At 40.9% G+C, this 21,615-nt stretch overlaps 3 protein-coding genes across 3 annotated transcripts; 2 read left to right on the top strand and 1 right to left on the bottom strand.

Annotated features, from left to right (window-relative positions):
* Positions 1 to 4,784: 4,784 nt before the first annotated feature.
* On the bottom strand, positions 4,785 to 5,096 carry H4C14 (H4 clustered histone 14). The gene has a single exon (XM_059078181.2). It carries the CDS (start codon positions 5,094 to 5,096, stop codon positions 4,785 to 4,787), a length of 312 nt encoding a protein of 103 aa, XP_058934164.1.
* A 5,333-nt stretch (positions 5,097 to 10,429) lies between these two features.
* LOC131757513 (histone H3) lies at positions 10,430 to 10,840 on the top strand. Its single transcript, XM_059065116.2, has one exon. The coding sequence runs from the start codon at positions 10,430 to 10,432 to the stop codon at positions 10,838 to 10,840; it is 411 nt and encodes a 136-aa protein (XP_058921099.2).
* A 10-nt stretch (positions 10,841 to 10,850) lies between these two features.
* Positions 10,851 to 12,335, top strand: LOC131764632 (histone H2B type 2-F). Its single transcript, XM_059078133.2, has 2 exons — positions 10,851 to 10,928; positions 11,849 to 12,335. Exon 2 carries the CDS (start codon positions 11,893 to 11,895, stop codon positions 12,271 to 12,273), a length of 381 nt encoding a protein of 126 aa, XP_058934116.1. The 5' UTR covers positions 10,851 to 10,928; positions 11,849 to 11,892; the 3' UTR covers positions 12,274 to 12,335.
* Positions 12,336 to 21,615: the final 9,280 nt, after the last annotated feature.

Genomic DNA, 21,615 nt, shown 5'->3' with positions numbered 1-21,615 from the left:
AGTGTTTTTTATAATAAAGACTTACAAAAGAAAAACAAAATGGCTCATAATCCTACTCTCTAGATTACTTCTGTTGATACACACACACACACACACACACACACACACACACACTAAAAGTGATATTTTACTTGAGAGAGAATCCAACAGTATAGAAAGGAATAAAATGAAAAGTAAAATTCTCCTCTTCCCAGTCTCCTACTTTATTTCCTCTTCATAATGGTAACAACTGTTACAGATTTCTTGTATGTACTTCCAGAAAAATATTCTATTTATTTACCAGTACAGTTCTATTTATTTACCAATGTTCTTTTAAGACAATTTACACAGAAGACACACTATCCTGCCCTTTGTTTTCTTTTTCCTTAAAAATATATTTTATCTATAAGTGAAATATATAAGTAAAAAAGTATATATATATATATATTTAATATAAAAGTGAAAAAAGCAAGGGGCATGACCTTGAGATACATATATGAAGTCCTTCTATCTCAACCCTTACAGATATAAAAGTGCCTCTGAATCAATCTGCTTTATTCTTTTTAAAGGATGCACAGCTTTCATTTAATGGATATTTCTTTATTTACCCAGACTCATATTAATTAACATTTAAGTATTTTCCAGATTTTTGTCACTAAAAACACTGTTACAACTTATTATCCTTGTGCATATAATCGGGGTACATTTTCAGTATATCTGAAGGTCTTTTTTGATAGGTATTGCTAAACTGTAAGCTTCTAACCTAAAAGTTTTGGTACAACTGACTCTGGACATTAGCAATTAAATTTGGTCAGATTGTCATTTAGTTCTGAATCTCACGGTCCCTCTTAGACAGGATGAGCAAAATGTTAAGTGTTTCCTGATCTTGCAAAGTTTCTTTCTTAAGGCCGTGGGTCCTCTCCAACAAATCAGAATCCCTGCTCAGGGCTAAACTTTGTGAACTCATGATTGAATTTTCCTCAGTCAGGTTTTGATTTTGGATTTGTGTTTCTTTGATTGATTTTCCCCCCTCTTCTCTTCCTTTGCTACTTGGATTTTGTGTTTAATGGTTGGGAAGTTATTGTATTCATTCTTCTTGCATTGTGAAGTGGTAGAAAAGGAAATGAAGGGCTGGTGGCCACTCGTATGAGAAAATTGAACTTTGGCAAAGTTAAGATTTGCCATGGTTCATATAGTCCAGACTATCTTCCTATCTATCTATGTATCATCTATCTATCTATTTATCTATCTATCTATCTATCTATCTATCTATCTATCTATATCTTCTGATTGTCTGGGGTGGGGGGAATTGTACATTCTTATTTTAAGACATCCAAACAATTCAAAATGCTCAACGAATATAACAAAAACCAACATCCATAAATCACTCAAATTTCTGTGAACATTCTTCCTGATAATTCTCTATACATCCATACATATTTATATATACTAATAATATTCTACACTAATGATAATTCTACCCTTTTGGCTCAAGTAGAGAAATAACATGTTCATCAATAGATAAAATATAAAGTTCAGAGTGAAAGGTTTCAAAGGAAGCAAATAAGAATGTTGTGAAAGATGACAGGAGCATCCAGTCTTCTAGAGGATAATGCTGCTATTCAGAGAAACAGGGAGCCTGGAAAGGAAAGGTAAGACTTCAGACTGGTCCATTGTGAAGTCTGATTAGCCAGTGGGACACTTAAGTGCCTCTATGACCATGGTAATGGAAGTAGACATGCAGACTGGGCAAGAATCATTTGTATACATATATCCTAGTGGAAGTCCTGAATTCACCCAGGGAAGGAAAGACTTGGCAGCCAGGGCTGGCTTACAGAGAGTATTTGAGCCACTCAGGGGTATAAATGGGAAGGAAATTATTTTGTTAGCAAATCAGAGCATTGGGACTTCCCTGGCAGTCCAGTGGTTAAGACTTTGTGTTCCCAATGCAGGGGACACGGGTTCAATCCTTGGTAGCGGAATTGAGATCCCACATGCCCGGCAGCACGGCCAAATAAAATTAAATTAAAAAACAAACAAGCAAAACAAAAAAGCAAATCAGAGCATAAATTCCTCACTGTTACAGATAGTTAAGAACAACAACAAAAAAGCCATTTATTAACACAAAAATATGCATAATGCATATACTGTAATTCGGCAGTATTCACAGGCTGGATATGGCTAACAGAGGATTCGGTCATATCCTTTTATAATAGTCACCGTAAAGAAGACGTATAATTAATGGTTAAAGGACAAGATCTTGGAGAAATTTAGAAATTAAAAACAAGAAACATATCCACTGATTACAAAATTCAATACTGTCAAAAACACAAACCAGTAGAGAACAAACATATGGACAGCAAGGGGGGAAAGCGGTGGGGGTGGGGTGGTGGTGTGATGAACTGGGAGATTGGGATTGACATATATACACTAATATGTATAAAATGGATAACTAATAAGAACCTGCTGTATAAAAAAATAAATAAAATAATATTCAAAAAAAACCCCACAAACCAATAATATTTAGTAAAACAAGCTAACTACATTTTTTATTCATACTTCTTTTTTGCCCCAAATGGTTTTAGGAAATAGGCTATTTTAACTTTTTCCTCCTGTAATATTTTGTCCTACAAAAATTTTATTAGGATGATTCACCTAATGTTTTTCTTTTTCATCAAAGAAAGCAAAATTTAACATTATTGTAAAAAATTAGGGTAATATATACTCAGATTCTAAATATTTTTGTTTGATTTAAAGAAAAACTGTTACCTAGATCAGTCGTTCTCAAACTTTAATGTGTTTCAGAATCAACTGAAAGGTTGTTAAAATACAAATTGTTAGGTCTCACCTCCCAGAGTTTCTCATGCAATAGGTCTGGGGTGAGTCCAAGATTTTGCATTTCTAACAAGTCCCAGGTGATCTGATGTTCCTAGACTAGAGACCACACTTTGAGAACCACTAGTTTAGATAATGGACATGTTCCCCCACCCCCTTCCTTTATTCTTTGGTTTCTTTTCAAACTTTTGATATCCCCTTCTCCAGAGTATCTCAGTGAGGATCAGATATATTCAATCTGCATTGCCTTTAAAGTTAAAAAAAAAATCACAGTGATATTTGAAATACAAATGCCATCAGTTGCAGTTGAGATTTTAATTTAAAGGGAAGATGAAACATCTTGACCATTGAATCCTCTTATTTATTTCTCACTTGGACATCTTCACAAATGTTATTCTTGCCTCTCACCCCCCGATCCTCCCCCTCCCCTTTACTGTATCTCTTAATAGGATACCAGGCATTCGGTTCCTTCTTTTTTTAAAAAATATTTATTTATTTATTTATTTGGCTGCGCCGGGTCTTAGTTGTGGCAGGTGGGATCTAGTTCCCTGACCAGAGGTCGAACCCAGGCCCCCTGCATTGGAGCACCGAGTCTTAACCACTGGACCACCAGGGAAGTCCCTCGGTTCCTTCTTAACAGTCTGACACAAGCCCCACCTCCACAGCCAAGCTTGCTCATTTACCAGCAGCCAGTGACTTCTGTAGTGTTAAGACTCCTATAGTAATCATCGGCTACATTTCTCATCATACCGAATATGTGCCACCATGTACTTTTGGGCTGTGTATGTTAGTATGTATGTATGTATATGTATGTATTATTTTTATCCCCTATTCTGATAATAAGCTCTTACAGGCAAGTCTCACATGCTTTGACTTTCTGGCATCTCCATTGCTAAGCACCATGTTTTAAACCTAGCTCACTAAGTGTTTGATGCTAATGAGAGCTGCCAAGTGTGGAGACCAATAAAGCAATAGCTGGCTTATCTTTTGGGAGCTGACAGAATTTCTTCTATACAATTTTTTCTTGGCTACTTACAAGCCAAATTTAGCTGTAAAATCATAAGCCTAGATAGAATACTAAAAAAAAGTCTTTTACTTGCAAATGTAATAGCTGCAAAACTATAATTAGGTTTAAGGACCAGAGGCATGGACCTACATTTCAATTCAAATCAAGGCGATTTAGAAGTGATAGTATAGAGAATGGCTTCACATGTATACATAAAGGAGAATTTGCTTTTGCCTTGTCAAAAATTAAATTGTGCTTTCTGTATTGTTGGCGGGTATGTTTCTGTCGGTCTCTTACTCTAGGCTACAACAGGCCCTAATGGAAAAGTCACATACCCGAACTGTTTCTTGAAGACTTGCTTTCACATTAAGGTTATATAGTTTGCTCAGATTTTATATAAGGTTCATACTTAGTTGCTTCTGCACTTGTCTCTTTGTAATGTTATCACTGAAAGACAAACCTCATTAACTAAATTCTCCCTTAAATGTAGCGTACGCGTGCCTGCATGGGCACTACTCTCAGCAGATAATTGTGAGGGGCCTTTAACACCAAAACCACAGGAAAACAAAAGGACTTTTCATACACTAGCCAGATAATTTCCAGATGTACTGCTAAGTGAAGCCCACACACACCACTTTCCACAGTCTGGTCCAACGATTACAAATGATACAGGCCCAAAAGCAAACTGAAAAATGCTTTAATCTGGAGCACATATAGCCTTTCAGGTTGGCAAAAATTGACGCAGGCAAGTGAAAGGCAGCTTTTGGTAAGTGACTCGGGTTTTCAGGGCTGTTAGCACCTTGGGGCATCGGTACCTCCTAGACTCCTGACTCCTGATCCCACTACTAGCCAACCCCCAAGTTCAGTCACCTATACTTCAGGCAAGTGTTTAGCTCTTCTGATGACTGTGTGGTTGGCCCTAAAAAGGGCCTTTGAGATTGTCACGTAGCACAGAAGCTGCAGCTTAGCCTCCGAAGCCATACAGGGTGCGTCCCTGCCGCTTGAGCGCGTACACCACATCCATGGCAGTAACCGTCTTGCGCTTGGCGTGCTCCGTGTAGGTGACCGCGTCCCGAATGACATTCTCCAGGAACACCTTCAACACACCTCGGGTCTCTTCGTAAATGAGGCCGGAGATGCGCTTGACTCCCCCGCGCCGAGCAAGGCGCCGAATGGCGGGCTTGGTGATGCCTTGGATGTTATCTCTCAAAACTTTGCGGTGGCGCTTAGCGCCACCCTTGCCCAAGCCTTTGCCGCCCTTCCCTCTTCCCGACATAGCGGATAAGGTCTGAAAACACCTTTGAGACAAGAATCGTCGGCTTTTCCCCTGATATACAAGAGTAGCGGACCGGATTGAAAGCCGAAAGCGCGCGGGCGGGAAGCTGTCTAAATGCGCCCAGCCCGCTCGACATTTCGTCATTTCTTTTCTGCTGTTTCCCTATCCCTCCTTCATCCGCCACAGCTCCCTCTAATGGACTCTCACCGTTTATTTTTATCTATTTATTTAACTTATTTATTTTTGAAGTATAGTTGATTTACAATTTTATATCAGTTTCAAGTGTATCGACAGCGATTCAATATTTTTTATAAATTAGACTCCGTTTAGTCATTATAAAATACCAGTTACATTCTCTGTGAGGTATGATATATTCTTCTAGGTTATTTATTTTATACGTAGTAGTTTGCATCTCTTAATCCCCTACTCTTATATTGCCCCTCCCCTCTCGGACTCCAATCTTTTAAAATATCTATTTGCCAGAGTCCCCGGGAGAATTCGGATCCCAGCTTCCGGATCCCGTCGCTGTTTCCGCCTCTGTCTCTCTCCCTGTGTGCCCCCAGAAGGCACTAAATTTAGGCTAGGAAGAAAGGAATAGTGGAGATGAGCAGAGGAAGAGCAAATGGAATCCAGAGACGGAAAGGAGAACAGAGCACCAGCGCCGCGTACAACACCGACAGAAGGATCCCAGGCTTCAGAACCACGGTTACATAAAACTGCAGCAAAGGCGGTTCCCACAATTAGACTGACAGACCCAGTAGGCGATCTCAAGAGCAGGGGCACCTTGGATGTGCGTGGAGGGGGAAGCAGGGAGAGCGCCGTAATTCCCGAGTCTCGTCTCTGTTTTGTTGATATGAGGCATGGAATTTCACCTCACCTAGGAGAAATCAGATCCTAGGAAAATTGGTCTGTATACTGCAAGACTTCTAACATGGAGGTCAGTGAATCCAACTAACTGTCATCCAAAGCTCTGCTGAAAGAAGCAATACATATATAGAAAGAAGACTGAAGGGCCTCTGTACCTCCGTTTCTACAGACCCTCTAAATCTGACCCTTGTTTTCAGCCAGAATTCAGTGCCCAAATTGAGGCCCTACATGGAGCTAGCAAAGTTTGCTGGATTGGGTTTCACAAGAGGACATCTGCTCCATATTAAGAGTCATTACCAGAAACTTCCTTATGAAATCGGGGTTCTACTGATAACATGTTCATTACCAGGGCCTTCTGTAGAATATAGGAGGAGATGTGGTTTCTGCATCAGAAATAATTATGTTTTTTTCTGAGACATTATTTTTTGGATATTTTAAAAAAATAACAACAACAAAAAACAACTTATGTTCCTTCTTTCAGCTCTCCTTTAGTTCAACCTTCTATATGCTAATGAATCTTAAATCTATATCTATCCAAACTTCTAGGCTCCAGACATGTAGATTCTCCTGGTTGTTCTTTAGTCATTTTAAAATTTTTTATTTTTATTTTTATTTATTATTATTATTGTTTTTTGCGGTATGCGGGCCTCTCACTGTTGTGGCCTCTCCTGCTGCGGAGCACAGGCTCCGGAGTGCAGGCTCAGAGGCCATGGCTCACGGGCCCAGCCACTCCGCGGCATGTGGGATCTTCCCGGACCAGGGCACGAACCCGTGTCCCCTGCATCGACAGGCAGACTCTCAACCACTGCGCCACCAGGGAAGCCCTCTTTAGTCATTTTAAACTCAAAATCTACAAAAACCAAAATGTTTAAACTTAAAATCTACAAGGTGTGACTCTCATGGGGGCTGAGGGAATATATTCTCCTCCCCCCACCCCATAAGAATGGAGTTCTCTCTCTGCTCTTTGGATGGTGCCACCATGCATCACATGCCTAAATCAACACCCTGGAATTCACAATAGATGTTGAAGGGTAGTAGCATATGCCACCCCAAAACATGACTGTAGGAATTCAGGACATGCTACCTCAAAATATGCTGCTTTGGTGTATTGATTATTTTGAGCCGTAATACTTTGAAAAACAGCAGATGCAGGGAGAGACTTTCTTTGAACTCCCCTTATCTGCCTAAAGACAGATCCTTGGAAAGGAACTCAATTGACAGAAATCCTGTCCCCAGGTGGCTTCATCAACCAGAGAAGATTGACTCTTGTCACAGGAGAGAAGACTAGAAGTCAACACCACACTCAAACTTTGTCACAAACTATCATACCTCCCATCTATTCTAAGGGTCCATTCATCTTTCCTAAAAATCATTTACTCTCCCTAAGAGGCCAACCTGACCCCTCTTTCCTGTTAATCTGTCTTTGTTAATTTTCAGACCCAGCCAGGGACCCTAAGGGGGTCAAGGAAAAATTTTCCTCCCCTACACAACACCACACTGTACAGTACAGGCAGTAGTGTTAAGGACTGGTAGAAAAGAGGAAGTGTTTATCAATGAGTAGGATGTTGGGGGAATGAGTTTAGCTCAGAATGGGGTAAGAAAAAAAGCTCAAAATCATGGCTTCTCAATTTGGTCTAGGGCTGCAAGCCACTCAAAATGAAAGGGAAGCAGGCACATGGCCTGACTAATCCACAAACAAAAGATTCAGTCTCAAAATGGGGTACTTGAAGCCCTGGCGGTGCTTGAAGTCAAAAACTAAACACAAACTGTCTTCCTGAAACATATATTTTAACTTAGGTCATTACTTTTGTATTAAAAAGAAACACATGTGCATACAAAACATTATATGCCTAATAATTCACTTACTAACATTTTCTTTTGCCTGTTTATTCCCTATGGTAAAATTTAAGCTTCTCATCCCTGATTTCTTCCCCTCCTCAGTACTAAATAGTGAAATTTCAGTGCTGTCTCAAAATTGCAGATTCTTATTATTTCTGATGAAAGAAATTTCAGAAATATTAAAGGAGAAAAATATTCCCTCTTCCTCACAGCTGCAGCAAAGCAGAGGTTCTTCTTTATTATAAACTTACTTCTGATAAAGTGGTGTACTGAGAATGTTCACAGGAGTATCACTCTATTGTCCAATGTGGAGAATAGGTGAAGTTGAACTAATATGAATCAGAATTCTGTTATTAAAGGTGATTTCTAAGGCAACCATATAACAGATTGTTATATTCAGAGAAACGTTACCTATGACCCATAATGATATACTATTCTGATTATCTTATTTGATTTGTTGCCCCGGAGTTAATATTTAAATTGGCATCACTGTTTTTAAGTAGAAATTCTTATTCAATTTCTTTATTAAGCCAGAGGAAGACTCTTGGAATTTTCTTATTCTCTACATTATAAAGGTAATATAAGTCCCATTACTGTTAGATTCTGTATAAATAGCTTGAGAATCTTTTTCTTGTTTAAATGAACACATCCATACAGCTTGGCCAAGAGTGAATACATTAAAAAAAAAAAAAAAAAAAAAAAAAAAGAACATTTCAAAGAAATGTGTCATTCATTTGTGGTACGCGGGCCTCTCCCGTTGTGGAGCACAGGCTCCAGACGCGCAGGCTCGGCGGCCATGGCTCACGGGCCCAGCCGCTCCGCGGCATGTGGGATCTTCCCGGACTGGGACACGAACCCTCGTCCCCTGCATCGGCAGGCGGACTCTCAACCACTGCACCACCAGGGAAGTCCCAAGAAATGTGTCATTTGGTTGGGCAGCTTTGGGCTGTCATCGACACCTGCCCTGGGGTACTTTCCTCTTCTGATGGGAATAGTTCAGTTGAGTAATTTGATTGTATGTTGTGAAGATTCTTCAGTGCTTTAAAATATACCCTAAGCCTGATGAAACTGGAAATCCATTATAATTTCATTCTTTTGCTTTAGAATGTTACGCAAGCCTTGTTGCTTATCCAGGATGAGCCATAACTTCTCTGAGACTCAGTTTATTTATCTGTAAAATGAGGAAAATAACATCTATTTCACAGAGTTGGGATTAAATGAGATAGTGTATGTAAAGAGTTTTACAATATTGAGTAGTGCTCTGTATATGTAAGACATTATTACAAAACCAACACAGGAGGGGGTAACAGTTGTTCACATCAGCTACACTTTTGCGCTAACATTTTAGCTCTTGTCCCTAGAGCAGGAGATTGCTGCTGCCTAAGGAGATTTCCCATATGAATCAGAATTCTCTTATTAAAGGTGACTTCTAAGGCAACCATACATCACAGATTGTTATAAAGATAAGTTTCTACCTTGTGTTTAATGTTCAGGAAATCCTTTCAAAATAACTTTTATTTTATTTTGACTTCAGGAAGATGGTCATTCATACTGACACCATAGAGGTAAGTTTTGAGCCTCTTGGAGCTGCTTTTGTTTTCAGGCTTGAGTTTTTATAAGATTTGGATGCAATAATGTTTTTTTAATCAAATAAGCATACGAGTAAAAGTTTTTATGTCAGTTATTACAATTTAAAGCATTGGTAACCTTACATAACTGCTGTTTTATTACATGTAATTTTCCTAGAAATTCTTCAAAGCATATGAAATAAAAGGCAAAGGATCTTCAATTTCCTTACAGAGAATAGAAAAGATATGAAACTTTAAGCATTAGAAAACACTGTATTGAAGAAAATATGCTAGCAACTCAGTAATCAACGAAAAATTTATTTGCTTTGACACTTTAAATTTAAATCTGACTGATAAGCAACTTTATTTAAAACTCTTCACCATTGTAAAGGAGAAATTAATATTTCTGGTCTTATCGTCCGTTACTTAAAGCGTTCCATCTATAGGACCAAATTAGCCATTGATGGATTGAGGAGGAGGAAACCGCATTCCAAGGGGAGAAGGCCGAAGGCTCTACTCTGTAAATTGGTACCGGTCAGCACACAGATTTGGAGGAGATCCGAATCAGGTAAACGTTAAGTTTAGTTTTTGGTTCCTTCAACCACATATTTTGTTGAACCTCAGTCATAATGTAACTCTAACTTGCTTAGCTCGGTGCCAGAAGCTAAATAAATGTTAGCTATGGGAGAGGAGTTACACTAACTAGTAAGTGGAAATGCAGGCTGAAACCTAGGGCATGCCTGAATTTCGAAAAATCCTGCTAATATATAAATCCCAAGCGTGTAAAAACACTTTATAAATTGCTCTTACAAACGTTACAGCAGTTTAAAGATAAGGCCTGAAAAAAAAAATCTGTGATCGATAAGATTATAGAAAAGTACTGGAAAGGGGAGGTTATAAAAGATTAGCATAACAATCTTCTGCCCAATAAATAGGATTGATTTCTAGCCAATGAGATTACATTTTCGGAAATTCCTAGTTTTTCTGGCCCAATCAAGACGAGGCTATGTCTATAAATAAGACTGCCTAGGGGCCAGTGAATAAAACCACTGAGATATCATGGCCCGTACGAAGCAGACTGCCCGCAAGTCGACCGGTGGCAAGGCCCCGCGGAAGCAGCTGGCCACAAAGGCGGCCCGCAAGAGCGCGCCGGCCACTGGCGGCGTTAAGAAACCGCACCGCTACCGGCCGGGCACCGTGGCCCTGCGCGAGATCCGGCGCTACCAGAAGTCGACTGAGCTGCTGATCCGCAAGCTGCCCTTCCAGCGGCTAGTACGCGAGATCGCGCAGGACTTCAAGACTGACCTGCGCTTCCAGAGCTCGGCCGTAATGGCGCTGCAGGAGGCGAGCGAGGCCTATCTGGTGGGGCTGTTTGAAGACACGAACCTGTGCGCCATCCACGCCAAGCGCGTGACCATCATGCCCAAAGACATCCAGCTGGCCCGCCGCATCCGCGGGGAGCGGGCTTAAGGCACGCGTTTTAAACTAGACTATCTAAAGGCTCTTTTCAGAGCCACTCACGTTTTCATAAAGAGCAGCTGTTCCAGCTTTAAGCTTGGTGAGTTCCTAATGCACAAGTGTTAAGGGTAAAATGGGTCGGGGAGTCTCGCACGTGTTGGGTGGTGAGGTTATGGAAATAAGGCAGGCACGCTAGAGGGACCACCAGAGGCAAGGTCTGGGTCGTGTCGGTCAAGTACTGCTTTTACTTGCTGGCTTGATTTCTTAGTCCAGAGCGCCAACCTTGCTAAACTTTGCAAGAGGATAGAATCTGTTTTACTAGTCGTTTGTAACGCGTTCCAAAGTGCTAGTACAAAACGTTAGCACAAATCTGAATACTGAAATTAAGTGACACTTTAGAAGGCCGTCATTATGTGATAACTGTTGGGATGGCAATCTGGGTTTTCAGCCCGATTGTACAGTTACTAGAACTAGGCCGGATGTTAGATAAAATCCTCGATCCCCAAGTAGTTACTCGGGATTTCAACTAAGAAGAATGGGGGCAAGAGTCCCGAGATCTGTAAGAACCCATCTTCCTCGTTGCATAAGACAGGAGGCGCAAACCGCGAAAAAAAAAGAAAATGTGGGCTGAGGTATTGTTGCAAAAACCAGAATCAAACAAACTTCCACAAAGTAGGACAGAGGAGTAAAATGCAAAAATAAGAGAAAGTTAACTTGTCTTTAGCTGGGCTTCAGATCTCCAAATAAAAGTGAAAAACAATTAACAACAAAAGACCACAAACAGGTGAAACTACTTTTTACATAATTTAGTGGTTAGTGTGAAATGGAACATTTCGATTGGTTAACAAGACATTTGTTCTAAGGGTCACCAAGGGAGCGCAAGCAGAACCTTATTTACATGGACTCCGCCCCTCTATGACGACACTGTTGGATATTAACCAATAAAAACGTAATGCTGTGCTAGCCTTCATTTGCATACAGGCTCTATAAGTAGCGCGTAACCAGGCTGTTTTGTTGTAGTCGGATTCACTTCTACTGGCGTGTGGGGATTCTCCTGTGTGAAGATGCCAGATCCAGCAAAATCTGCTCCTGCTCCTAAGAAAGGTTCCAAAAAGGCTGTCACCAAAGTGCAGAAGAAAGATGGTAAGAAGCGCAAGCGCAGCCGGAAGGAGAGCTATTCTGTTTATGTATATAAAGTGCTGAAGCAGGTTCATCCTGACACCGGCATTTCGTCGAAAGCCATGGGCATTATGAACTCCTTCGTGAACGACATCTTCGAGCGCATCGCGGGCGAAGCGTCGCGCCTGGCGCATTACAACAAGCGCTCGACTATCACGTCCCGGGAGATCCAGACGGCTGTGCGCCTGCTGCTGCCCGGCGAGCTAGCCAAGCACGCCGTGTCGGAAGGCACCAAGGCGGTCACCAAGTACACCAGTTCGAAGTAAGCGTGCAAGAGACGAACTAGAACATCTATTTTACCCCAAAGGCTCTTTTCAGAGCCACTTAAGTTACTGGGGAAAGTGGCTGTAAACACTTGATAAAAGGTGGGTTCAGTTGTCGGTTGGGTAGGGGTGGGCCCATGATCACGAGTGCTTTTGGATTTGGGGCTAGACTGGGACGGTGATTGAAGGTTGCCCTGTTAAAATCTAGGACCTCCCATGGTCCAGTGGTGCCACCTAGTGGTATGTCTCATGTTGCTGGTAACAGGTGATAGGTCCTTAAGGTGGTTCCTACCTAGTCTGAGTCCTCAATGGGAGCTTAGGTACGGAGGAGCGGGGAAGGGCTATCTCTTATTAAACTAGTAAGCGAGTTGGGTTTTATTTTATCCTAGCGTACAGATAGAGAGCCCTATAGTTTCCCCAGTTCCCGCTGTTTCTTAATGTTTTAATCTGTTTTTAACATATATCTATAGGTGTCTATCACAAACTTTCAACATCGCCAGATGCTTTAGTACGTTGGCCTACCTGTATATCCCAACCTAGCCCCGTGACCCTCAACCAGATAGATTTCCCACCCCCTCCATCACCCTACCCCCCCATGGGATATTGGCAATATCTGGAGACATTTTTGATTGTCAGCACTTGGGGAGAGGGGCGCTACTGGCATCTAGTGGGTAGATGCCAGGGATGCTGCTAAACATCCTATAATGCCTAGGAGAGCCCCCACTATCAAGAATTACTTGGTGAATGACGTTGACCCTTGTGCCAAGGTTGAGAGACCCAGTGCCCAAATACTTCCCTTCCTTCAAGATATTTTCCCTTCTGGGTTTAATCCTCATTTAGGTCAAACCTTTCCCCCCTCCTACCCTGCTTTTGGTGAAAACTGAGCAGCACTTAACTTACTGTGCTTGTTTACACTCCTCCACAGGAAAATTATCTTCTCCAGGGCAAGGACCTTGTCTTGGTTCTGTAACTTTCCTGGTTGTAAGACCCACCTCCAAGCTTACTAAACATACTTCCAGGTGCCTCTCCTAAAGTTCGCTGATAAGGTCCCGTTGGAGGTGGGGGACTGGTGAGGTAGTTTTTAGTGTTCTCAGGTGTATTTTTTTTAGAATAGATTTTTGGGGGCATGGTGTACAAAAGGGCACAGTTAACATGTGGGATGAATTTCTAAGGCCCTCTCAGTTCAAAACTTGCATAACTCGAGACCAATCCCGAAAAAGGCTGGATATTCTACCAAATAAAATATACCCTTGAGGCAAAAGGAAAAATGTTAGCTTCCAATTCACTTGACAGTCGAGTTTTGAAATTAAGCCATTCCTGGTTAAACTTGGGGGAATTTTAAATGAATTTTTAAAATGCTTAAAATGAATTTTATTCATTTATAATGTAGGAGTTCGAATTTACATCTAATTAAAAGTTGCATAAAGTGGGCTGTATGTGACTTCTTTCTTTCACTGGGAAATTAAGATTCTCAGTGAGTCATCTTTCCCTAGAGACTATCAGACAAGAGACCAGGGAAAGATGACTCAACTGAGAATCTAAAATTTCTAGTTGAAAGAAAAGAAATCATTATACAACACACTTTACAGTAGGAAAAATCGCTCTATAAGTGAGAATTTACATGTGCCAGACCCTGTGCTAGGTGATGGTGATATACAGGTGCTCTCCTTCCCAAGTCCATGAAGTACACCTGGAATTTTATTTGCGACCAATATATCAAGTATCCTCTGGGAAGTTTTTTTTAAGTTTCAGTTTTACCCAATTTTCACTGTAACATCTTTCAACTTTTTAATCATCTGATTTTTGTAAATGGAATTCTTCATCATTCCCTTTAAATTCTGTGACTAGGTGTCATTATTTCTGTACTCCTCATCCAGGTTGTAACATTTTCTTTTCACTTTAATATGTCTCTTTAAACTTAAAATTTTCACATAGACTATTTTTTAGGGTTTTTCATTATATTGGAAAGCTCTGGCTGTCCCACCCTCTTGCTCGCAAAGCAATTTAAGTCACACTGTACTTGGCTCCCAGCATCTCAAACCTGCTGAAGCTTTCTTTGTTCACCATGGTCCTAGCTTGAGAGAAATTTTATTTTCTTGTTCCTTGTGAGATTTATTTTCTCTTGTAGGGGGTATGACTATAGTAAAGTATGGGAATAAGCCTTTTCTCAGTCATCCCAAATAAAATTTATCAGAAAATATTGTTGACTTAAAATGTCCCATATCCAACCATACTCGACACTTCCACTGCTGTCTTCCCACTCCAAGCCACCATCACACCTCCCAGGTATTTGCAATGTCTTTCTGACTGGTCTCTTTGCTTCTGCCTCTACCCTCACTCTATTTTCCACAAGCCAGCTAGAGTAAACTTTCTGAAACCTCTAAGTCAGATGATATCACTCCCACACCATCCTGCCCAACTGAAAATCCCCATATGGCTTCAGAGAGAAGGTCCACACTGATACAATGGCCCACATCCACCTCCTCTCTTACCACTCTCCCTTTTGTTTGTTCTGTTTCATCACACTTGTCTCCCTGCTCTACCTCGAATACAACAAGGCCCTCCTATCTCAGGGTCTTTGTGCTTGCCATTTCTTCTTCTGGAAAAGCTTTTCCCCCAGATATTTATATGACTGGCTTCCTCATTTCTTAGGCTTCTGCTCAAAACTTCCATTACTCTTCAGTCCTTCCTTGACTTATGTAAGATAGCAAGCCCACCTCCCTCTCTCCCCACATTTCTTGGTACTCCTTGTCCCCATACCTTGCTAAATTTTCTTCTGTGTATCATCTGAATACTAACGTATTTATTTACTTATTTATTACTGAATCAGAGACTGCTATTCATAAAAGCTGTTCTCTGCTTACTTTAACCCCCTGCTTTACGGTTGCATGGCTTCAGTTAAAGGCTAATTTACCAGCTTTTCTTGCATCTGGGTTTGTTCATAAGACAAAGTTCTGAGCCAATGAGATATGAATGGAAGTGATACATATTTCTAGTTTGTGTACTAAAAAGGAATAGATATGTGCTGCTCTTGCCTTTTTACCCTCTCCTCTGGCTGGGTTACAGATACAATGGCAGGAACTATGGCAACCACTCTGGGCCCAGAAACAGAAGCCACGTGTTGAGAATGGCAGAACTGTTCTACTTACCCTGGACATGAGAGATGAATAAACTTGTATTTTGTTTAAGCCACTTAAAAAAATATTTGGCACAATAATTTAGACTGTTCTACAACCAATACATTGTCTGACTCTCCTCCTACCTTCTCAGAGTAAGTCCTATGAAGGTAGGTACTTTGTTGTGTTCACTGCTCTTTACCCATCATCTCGAGCTGTACCTGGAATAGAGTGGGCACTCAGTAAGTACTGATGGGATGAATAGGCTGATGAGGGAAGGAGTGGGATTGGATTTATGAGATGTAGAACTCTAAGAGTTGGCTTTAACAAAAAACCATTTAAAAAATTTTTTGCCCTCTGAATGGGGAATAGCACAATACAGAGTGAAGGTCTAGGTGAAGTTTCAGACACCATGATCCACAAATCAGTTTAGAAGCTTCACAGTGTAAGTTGTTGGGTATTTAAGAATACTTACCTACACTAACTCAGAAGCAGTAAGAGGGTAAAGGAAAACTTTTGTTTCCTCTACTATTCTCAATACTTCTGGCCACCAAGTATGTGGGTTTTCCACACCAAGCAATCCTGACATTAACTACGTGGAGTTAGAGCAGACCCCACAGGTTAAGGGCTCAGTCCAAAAAGATTGCCCCTCCACCCACTATACCAACTTCAGATGCCAATCACAAGTAGTGCGTCCCTAGGTTACACACACCTCTGTCAGTCTTGGCTACAAATCAGGAGTTCCCACAACCCCCTCCTCAGATTCAATAATTTGCTATAACAGCTTACAGAACTCAGGGAAACACTTACGTTTACCAGTCTATTATAAAGGATATAGTAAAGGATACAGATGACCAGCCAGATGAAGATGTACATAGGGCAAGTGTCCTGAGTGCAGGAGCTTCTGTCCCCATGTAATTGGGGTGTCCATGTGGCTTCCTGGCATGTGGATATGTTCACTGACCCAGAAGCTTTCTGAATCTCATAGTTTAGGAGTTTTTATGGAGGCTTCATCAAGTAGGCATGATGGATCATTAACTCAACCTCCAGTCCCTCTCTCTTCCCTGGAAGATGGGGGTGTGTGGGGTTAACAGCTTTAATCTTCTAATCATAGCCTGGCCTTTCTGGTGACCAGCCCCTGTCCTGAAGCTACCCAGGAGTCCACCAAGAGTCATCTCATGAGAACAAAATATGCTCCTATTACCCTGGAAATTCCAAGGGATTTAGGAGCTCTGTGTCAGGAATTGGGGTCAAAGACCAAATATTAGAACAAATGATGTCCTTAGCACCCCTATCACTCAGGGAATTACAAGAGTTTTAGGAGCTCTGTGTTAGAAACTGGGGGAAGAGATCAAACATACATTTATTATGTCACAGTCCACCCCCTGGTCTCTGGCCATGGACCCCTTATAGCAAACCAATTATAAAATTCAAAAGATAACTGGCTGAAAGGCAGTGTACTGTAGTAGTGATGGGCATTAGCTTTGAGTCCCAGCTAACCCACCTAAGAGCTATATGACCTTGGGAAAGTTTCTTTACTCTTCTGAACTTCAATTTCTTCATGTGTAAAATGAGAAAAATAATGGAACCTACCCTCAAGACTTGTGAAGATTAAATGAGATAATGTACTTAATGCACTTAGTACAGCAGCTGGAACACGGCAAATATTCGATCAGTGTTTCTCCCATTATTGTGGCTGGGAGGGCACTTGCATGAGCACCCTTGTACCTCCAGAGAACATTTCCTTCCCAACAAGTTGTGCTTTAAGAGATTTCTAGTGATTTGAGAGTCAACTCCCTAAGCATTTTGCAGTAGAGCAGTAAGACCTTCTTTATCTTAAAAACATCCAAGAAGGCAATGCCACAATTGACTTGTTGGGCCTCTGATACTGTAGAATCTTTAAGTATCTGCTATGTGTCCCAAAAGGGAAAAAAATGAATTAAATAGTAAAAGACCTTATTTCTAGTGTCTGTTACTAGTGCTCTGTAAAGACCAATATAATCTTTGGCAAATACCTTTAAAAAAATATCAGATGATGTTTGCAATACTTCCCATCAATGCTTTCAGAAAAAATTGAAATACTTTCATCTCAATACTTCTTTCTGATTTCTGAGTTGAAAGCTCTGAATTTTGAGGATTTAACACAAGAGCAAGCCAAATGAATAGAAATGATCTAGGCATACTATCAGGTAGCACAGAGAAGGACACACCTTATAACCAAAAGGAGAACATGCAGATATTTGGGAAATGTTCACATAGAAATTCAAAAATGGGCTTGCTGGAGTCAGGTTGATGACTTTTTTGTGTGTGTGGTACGCCGGCCTCTCACTGTTGTGGCCCCTCCCGTTGCGGAGCACAGGCTCCGGACGCGCAGGCTCAGTGGCCATGGCTCACTGGCCCAGCCGCTCCGCGACATGTGGGATCTTCCCGGACCGGGGCACGAACCCGTGTCCCCTGCATCGGCAGACAGACTCTCAACCACTGCGCCACCAGGGAAGCCCGATTGATGACTTCTGAGTTCTTCATTTCTGCTTGTTAACGTACTTCATGTTTTTCCTCTCAGTATTTTCAATATGAAGCTCCTGTTCCTGTCACTATTCAGGAATGAAAGTTTCCCCAAGAATATAAGACTTTCTTATTCAAACTACAGTCCAGGGAGTGGTAAACAAGTAAGATGGCAGTCCCAAAACCTCAATATTTCTTTTCTTTGACCAAGAACTCATTACACAATAGATAAGATATATCAGATGGTTCTGCTAAAAAGAAGCATAAGAATCTAGAGAGTATCACTAGATACTCCAATCCAAGGAACTTTGCGTTAGATGGCCCAAACCAGAAACAGAGCAAAGTAAGAGAACTAATAGAGCTTGAGCAGTTCTTTAGCATTTTGCCTTGAAGGATCCAAACCTGGATGCTGAGGTATTGTCCCAAGGATGGTAAAGAGGTAATGGCTTGGGACTGGCTGAGTATTTTGAGAGAGAGAGAGATTGACAGATCAAGATCTCAGTTGATCTTGGGACTGAGGAAGCACAAGGCACCCAGAAGAAGGAATTCTTGTGGCAAAAAATGGAGGATGCAGATTTGTGAAATGAAATAAGGAACAATTTATCTCTGTTGTTTTACATGATCAAAGGCAATAATTTTAAATTATCAGAAGGTAGGGGGAAATCCATATCACTTTTTTGACATCAGTGTTTTTAACATTCAGGGGAACAGCAAATACCTAAAGATATCAGCTTTATTTTTTGTTGTTGTTGGCAATGATGTTTGAGCTTTGTGTAGGTCATTTCCAGTTAGTGGGATTATCATTTTGAAATGCATTGAAGGAAAACTCCTTAGGCCAAGAGGGAATGTGAAACAGTTCAGACACACCACAGATATAACCCTGGACAAAGGTTGTTCAGTGTTCTTAATAAAATTCCCAATCCTAGGGATGGGCCTTAAACTACTTGAATTTCTCTCTGGAGATGTATATTTCCTATAGTTTGGCATGTCTACTTACTCAAGACCCCTATTATAACATGTAGAATAAGCAGGAGAAAGGCATACTGATAAACTTGTATATGCATCAACCATAAGATCACTTCCAGCAAGGGAGCATATCCTTGTTTTCGTAGGCTTCTTCCTTCTCCTCCCTGCTGCAATATGAAAATCGAAAAAGAATGATTTTGCTTATATAAGCTTCTTTGTAGGGAACTTTTCCTATAATGTCTTTTTAAGTATTTGAATTTTGATTTTCACAATTTTTTCACATTAATATCAAGGAACTGGGCAACAGAAATTATTATTATTTTAAAATTTATTTATTTATTTTGGCTGTGCCAGGTCTTAGTTGCTGCATAGGGGATCTTGTTTTTTTTCAGTTGCCACATGCAGGCTTCTTAGTTGCCGTATGTGGACTTCTTAGTTGTGGCATGCGTGTGGGATCTAGTTTCCCAACTAGGGATCGAACCCGAGCCCCCTGCATTGGGAGTGTGGAGTCTTACCCACTGGACCACCAGGGAAGTCCCCAGACATTATTCTTAAGTGAATTTTTTTTCAGAAAGAGCAAGTATGCATAGAGAACACAATTTTAGGATTAGCAGGAAAGTTAACCAAGGTAGAATTGGAATTTCAATTCTTAGTCTAGGGGTAAAAAAGGAAGGAATCTTTTCATTTGTCTAAGGGAATTTCATTGTATTTATGATTGTGGGATGTGTTTAGGCAGGAAGGGGCATAATAGATAAATCTTTCTGGATTAGTATATGCAAATCATTTATAATGGGAAATAGCAAAGTCCTAACGATTATAAGAGTAAAACAAAACAACTCTGACTATTCTTCCTGACAGGAGAAAACAGTAATATATACGTACATGAATTACAAGCATGACTGAGTCTTCTAGATTGAGTTGGTGGATAACCATGTAGCAGGGCCCCACAACAGCACTGAGGTGTCAAAGTAAATACATAATCTGGCAGTGTAGAAGGATAATGTGTTCTTAAAATCTTCTGAGTATGCCATTGTATTAGTAAAGAGCGCAGGCTCATAAAACAGATCACCTGGTTTGTAACCCAGGCCTGCTCTTTATCAATAGTGTGACTAGGGCAAGTTTTTGAACCTTCTATGCTTTTTCCTCATCTTTTTTTGGCGGGGGTGGGGATGCCGCACAGCATGGCTTGTGGGATCTTAGTTCCCCCACCAGGGATTGAACCTGGGCCCTGGCAGTGAAAGAGCTGAGTCCTAACCACTGGACCGCCAGGGAATTCCCTAGTTTCCTCATCTTTAAATTGAGAATAATAGTAATGCTTACTTTATAATGTCTTTTTAAAAGGCGAATGAGTAAATACATATAAAAATTCTTAGAGGGCTTCCCTGGTGGCGCAGTGGTTGAGAATCCGCCTGCCGATGCAGGAGACATGGGTTCGTGCCCTGGTCCGGGAAGATCCCACATGCCGTGGAGCGGCTGGGCCCGTAAGCCATGGCTGCTGAGCCTGCGCGTCCGCAGCCTGTGCTCCGCAATGGGAGAGGCCACAACAGTGAGAGGCCCGCATACCGAAAAAAAAAAAAAAAAATTCTTAGACTGATGCCTGACACAACATTTCAATAACTGTAAGTTGCCGTTGATAGTAGGGAACTCCTGTTGAGTGCTATGTAAGTTTTTCATCTCTAATGTACAGTGAAATATCTACTAATTCAAGATAGTGTTCCAAACATATGTTGCATTCTTCCCATTTTGCACCCCAAATTCCTTAAATGATAGAAAACTGACAAAAAAGACAGCAAATGGGTTAAGACTGAAGAGTGCAAGAACAGTAAACATCTTGGAAATTTAAAATTTGGTTACTGACACAAAAATTCAACAGTAGGACTGAGTCCAGAATAGAATCAATACAGCTGGGAGAAAATAGGGGATCTGAAAGATGAAGCCTAGAAATTCCCCCACAATGCCATATAAAAAGATATAAAGATAGAAAATATGAAAAAAAGTTAAATGACATGGATGATAGATTCAGATGTTCCAAAATTCACCCAATAGGAGTTTAGAAGAACAGAAATAATGTAAAAAATAAAATACAGGTCTACCAAATAAGGTTTGCTGATTGTACACTGCACTGCTTCAGGTGCACCATTTAAATTATAATCTTTGTGAATGGTATCCCCTGCAGTTGTGCAGTGCACAACCCAAGTGTCATATATGGTGGTCCTGAGGAAATAAAGAAAAGGAGACTTTCACAGAATATATATCTTCAGACTGCAAGGTCCCATTAAATGCAGAGCATATAGATATGAATTAAAAGTATCTTTACCTAGAGACATGGCAATAAAATTTCAAAACACGAGTTAAGGAGACGATTCTAGAAACACCCAGAGAAAATTCTTACAAAGAAATAGAAATCAAATTATGTCAGACTTTTCATTTGGACAACACTGGATATAAGAAGACAATCAGGGGCTTCCCTGGTGGCACAGTGGTTGAGAGTCCGCCTGCCGATGCAGGGGACACGGGTTTGTGCCCCGGTCCGGGAAGATCCCACATGCCATGGAGCGGCTAGGCCCGTGAGCCATGGCCACTGAGCCTGCGCGTCCAGAGCCTGTGCTCCGCAACGGGAGAGGCCACAATGGTGAGAGGCCCGCGTACCACAAAAAAAAAAAAAAAAAAAAAAAAAAAGACAATCGGTGTTTTTTTTAAATCTAGGGAAAATAATTTTGTAAATACATTTCTATATCCAGCCAAACTATCACCTAAG

The sequence above is a fragment of the Kogia breviceps genome, chromosome 1 (genome assembly GCF_026419965.1).
Source record: "Kogia breviceps isolate mKogBre1 chromosome 1, mKogBre1 haplotype 1, whole genome shotgun sequence".
Taxonomy (NCBI): domain Eukaryota; kingdom Metazoa; phylum Chordata; class Mammalia; order Artiodactyla; family Physeteridae; genus Kogia; species Kogia breviceps.
The sequence above is the reverse complement of the archived record's forward strand: the minus strand, read 5'-3'. Positions and strand labels throughout refer to the sequence as shown.

What these genes read in the sequence shown, in the direction of transcription:
- H4C14 (XM_059078181.2), bottom strand. Translation starts at nt 5,096, where the DNA reads ATGTCGGGAAGAGGGAAGGGCGGCAAAGGCTTGGGCAAGGGTGGCGCT.
- LOC131757513 (XM_059065116.2), top strand. Translation starts at nt 10,430, where the DNA reads ATGGCCCGTACGAAGCAGACTGCCCGCAAGTCGACCGGTGGCAAGGCC.
- LOC131764632 (XM_059078133.2), top strand. Translation starts at nt 11,893, where the DNA reads ATGCCAGATCCAGCAAAATCTGCTCCTGCTCCTAAGAAAGGTTCCAAA.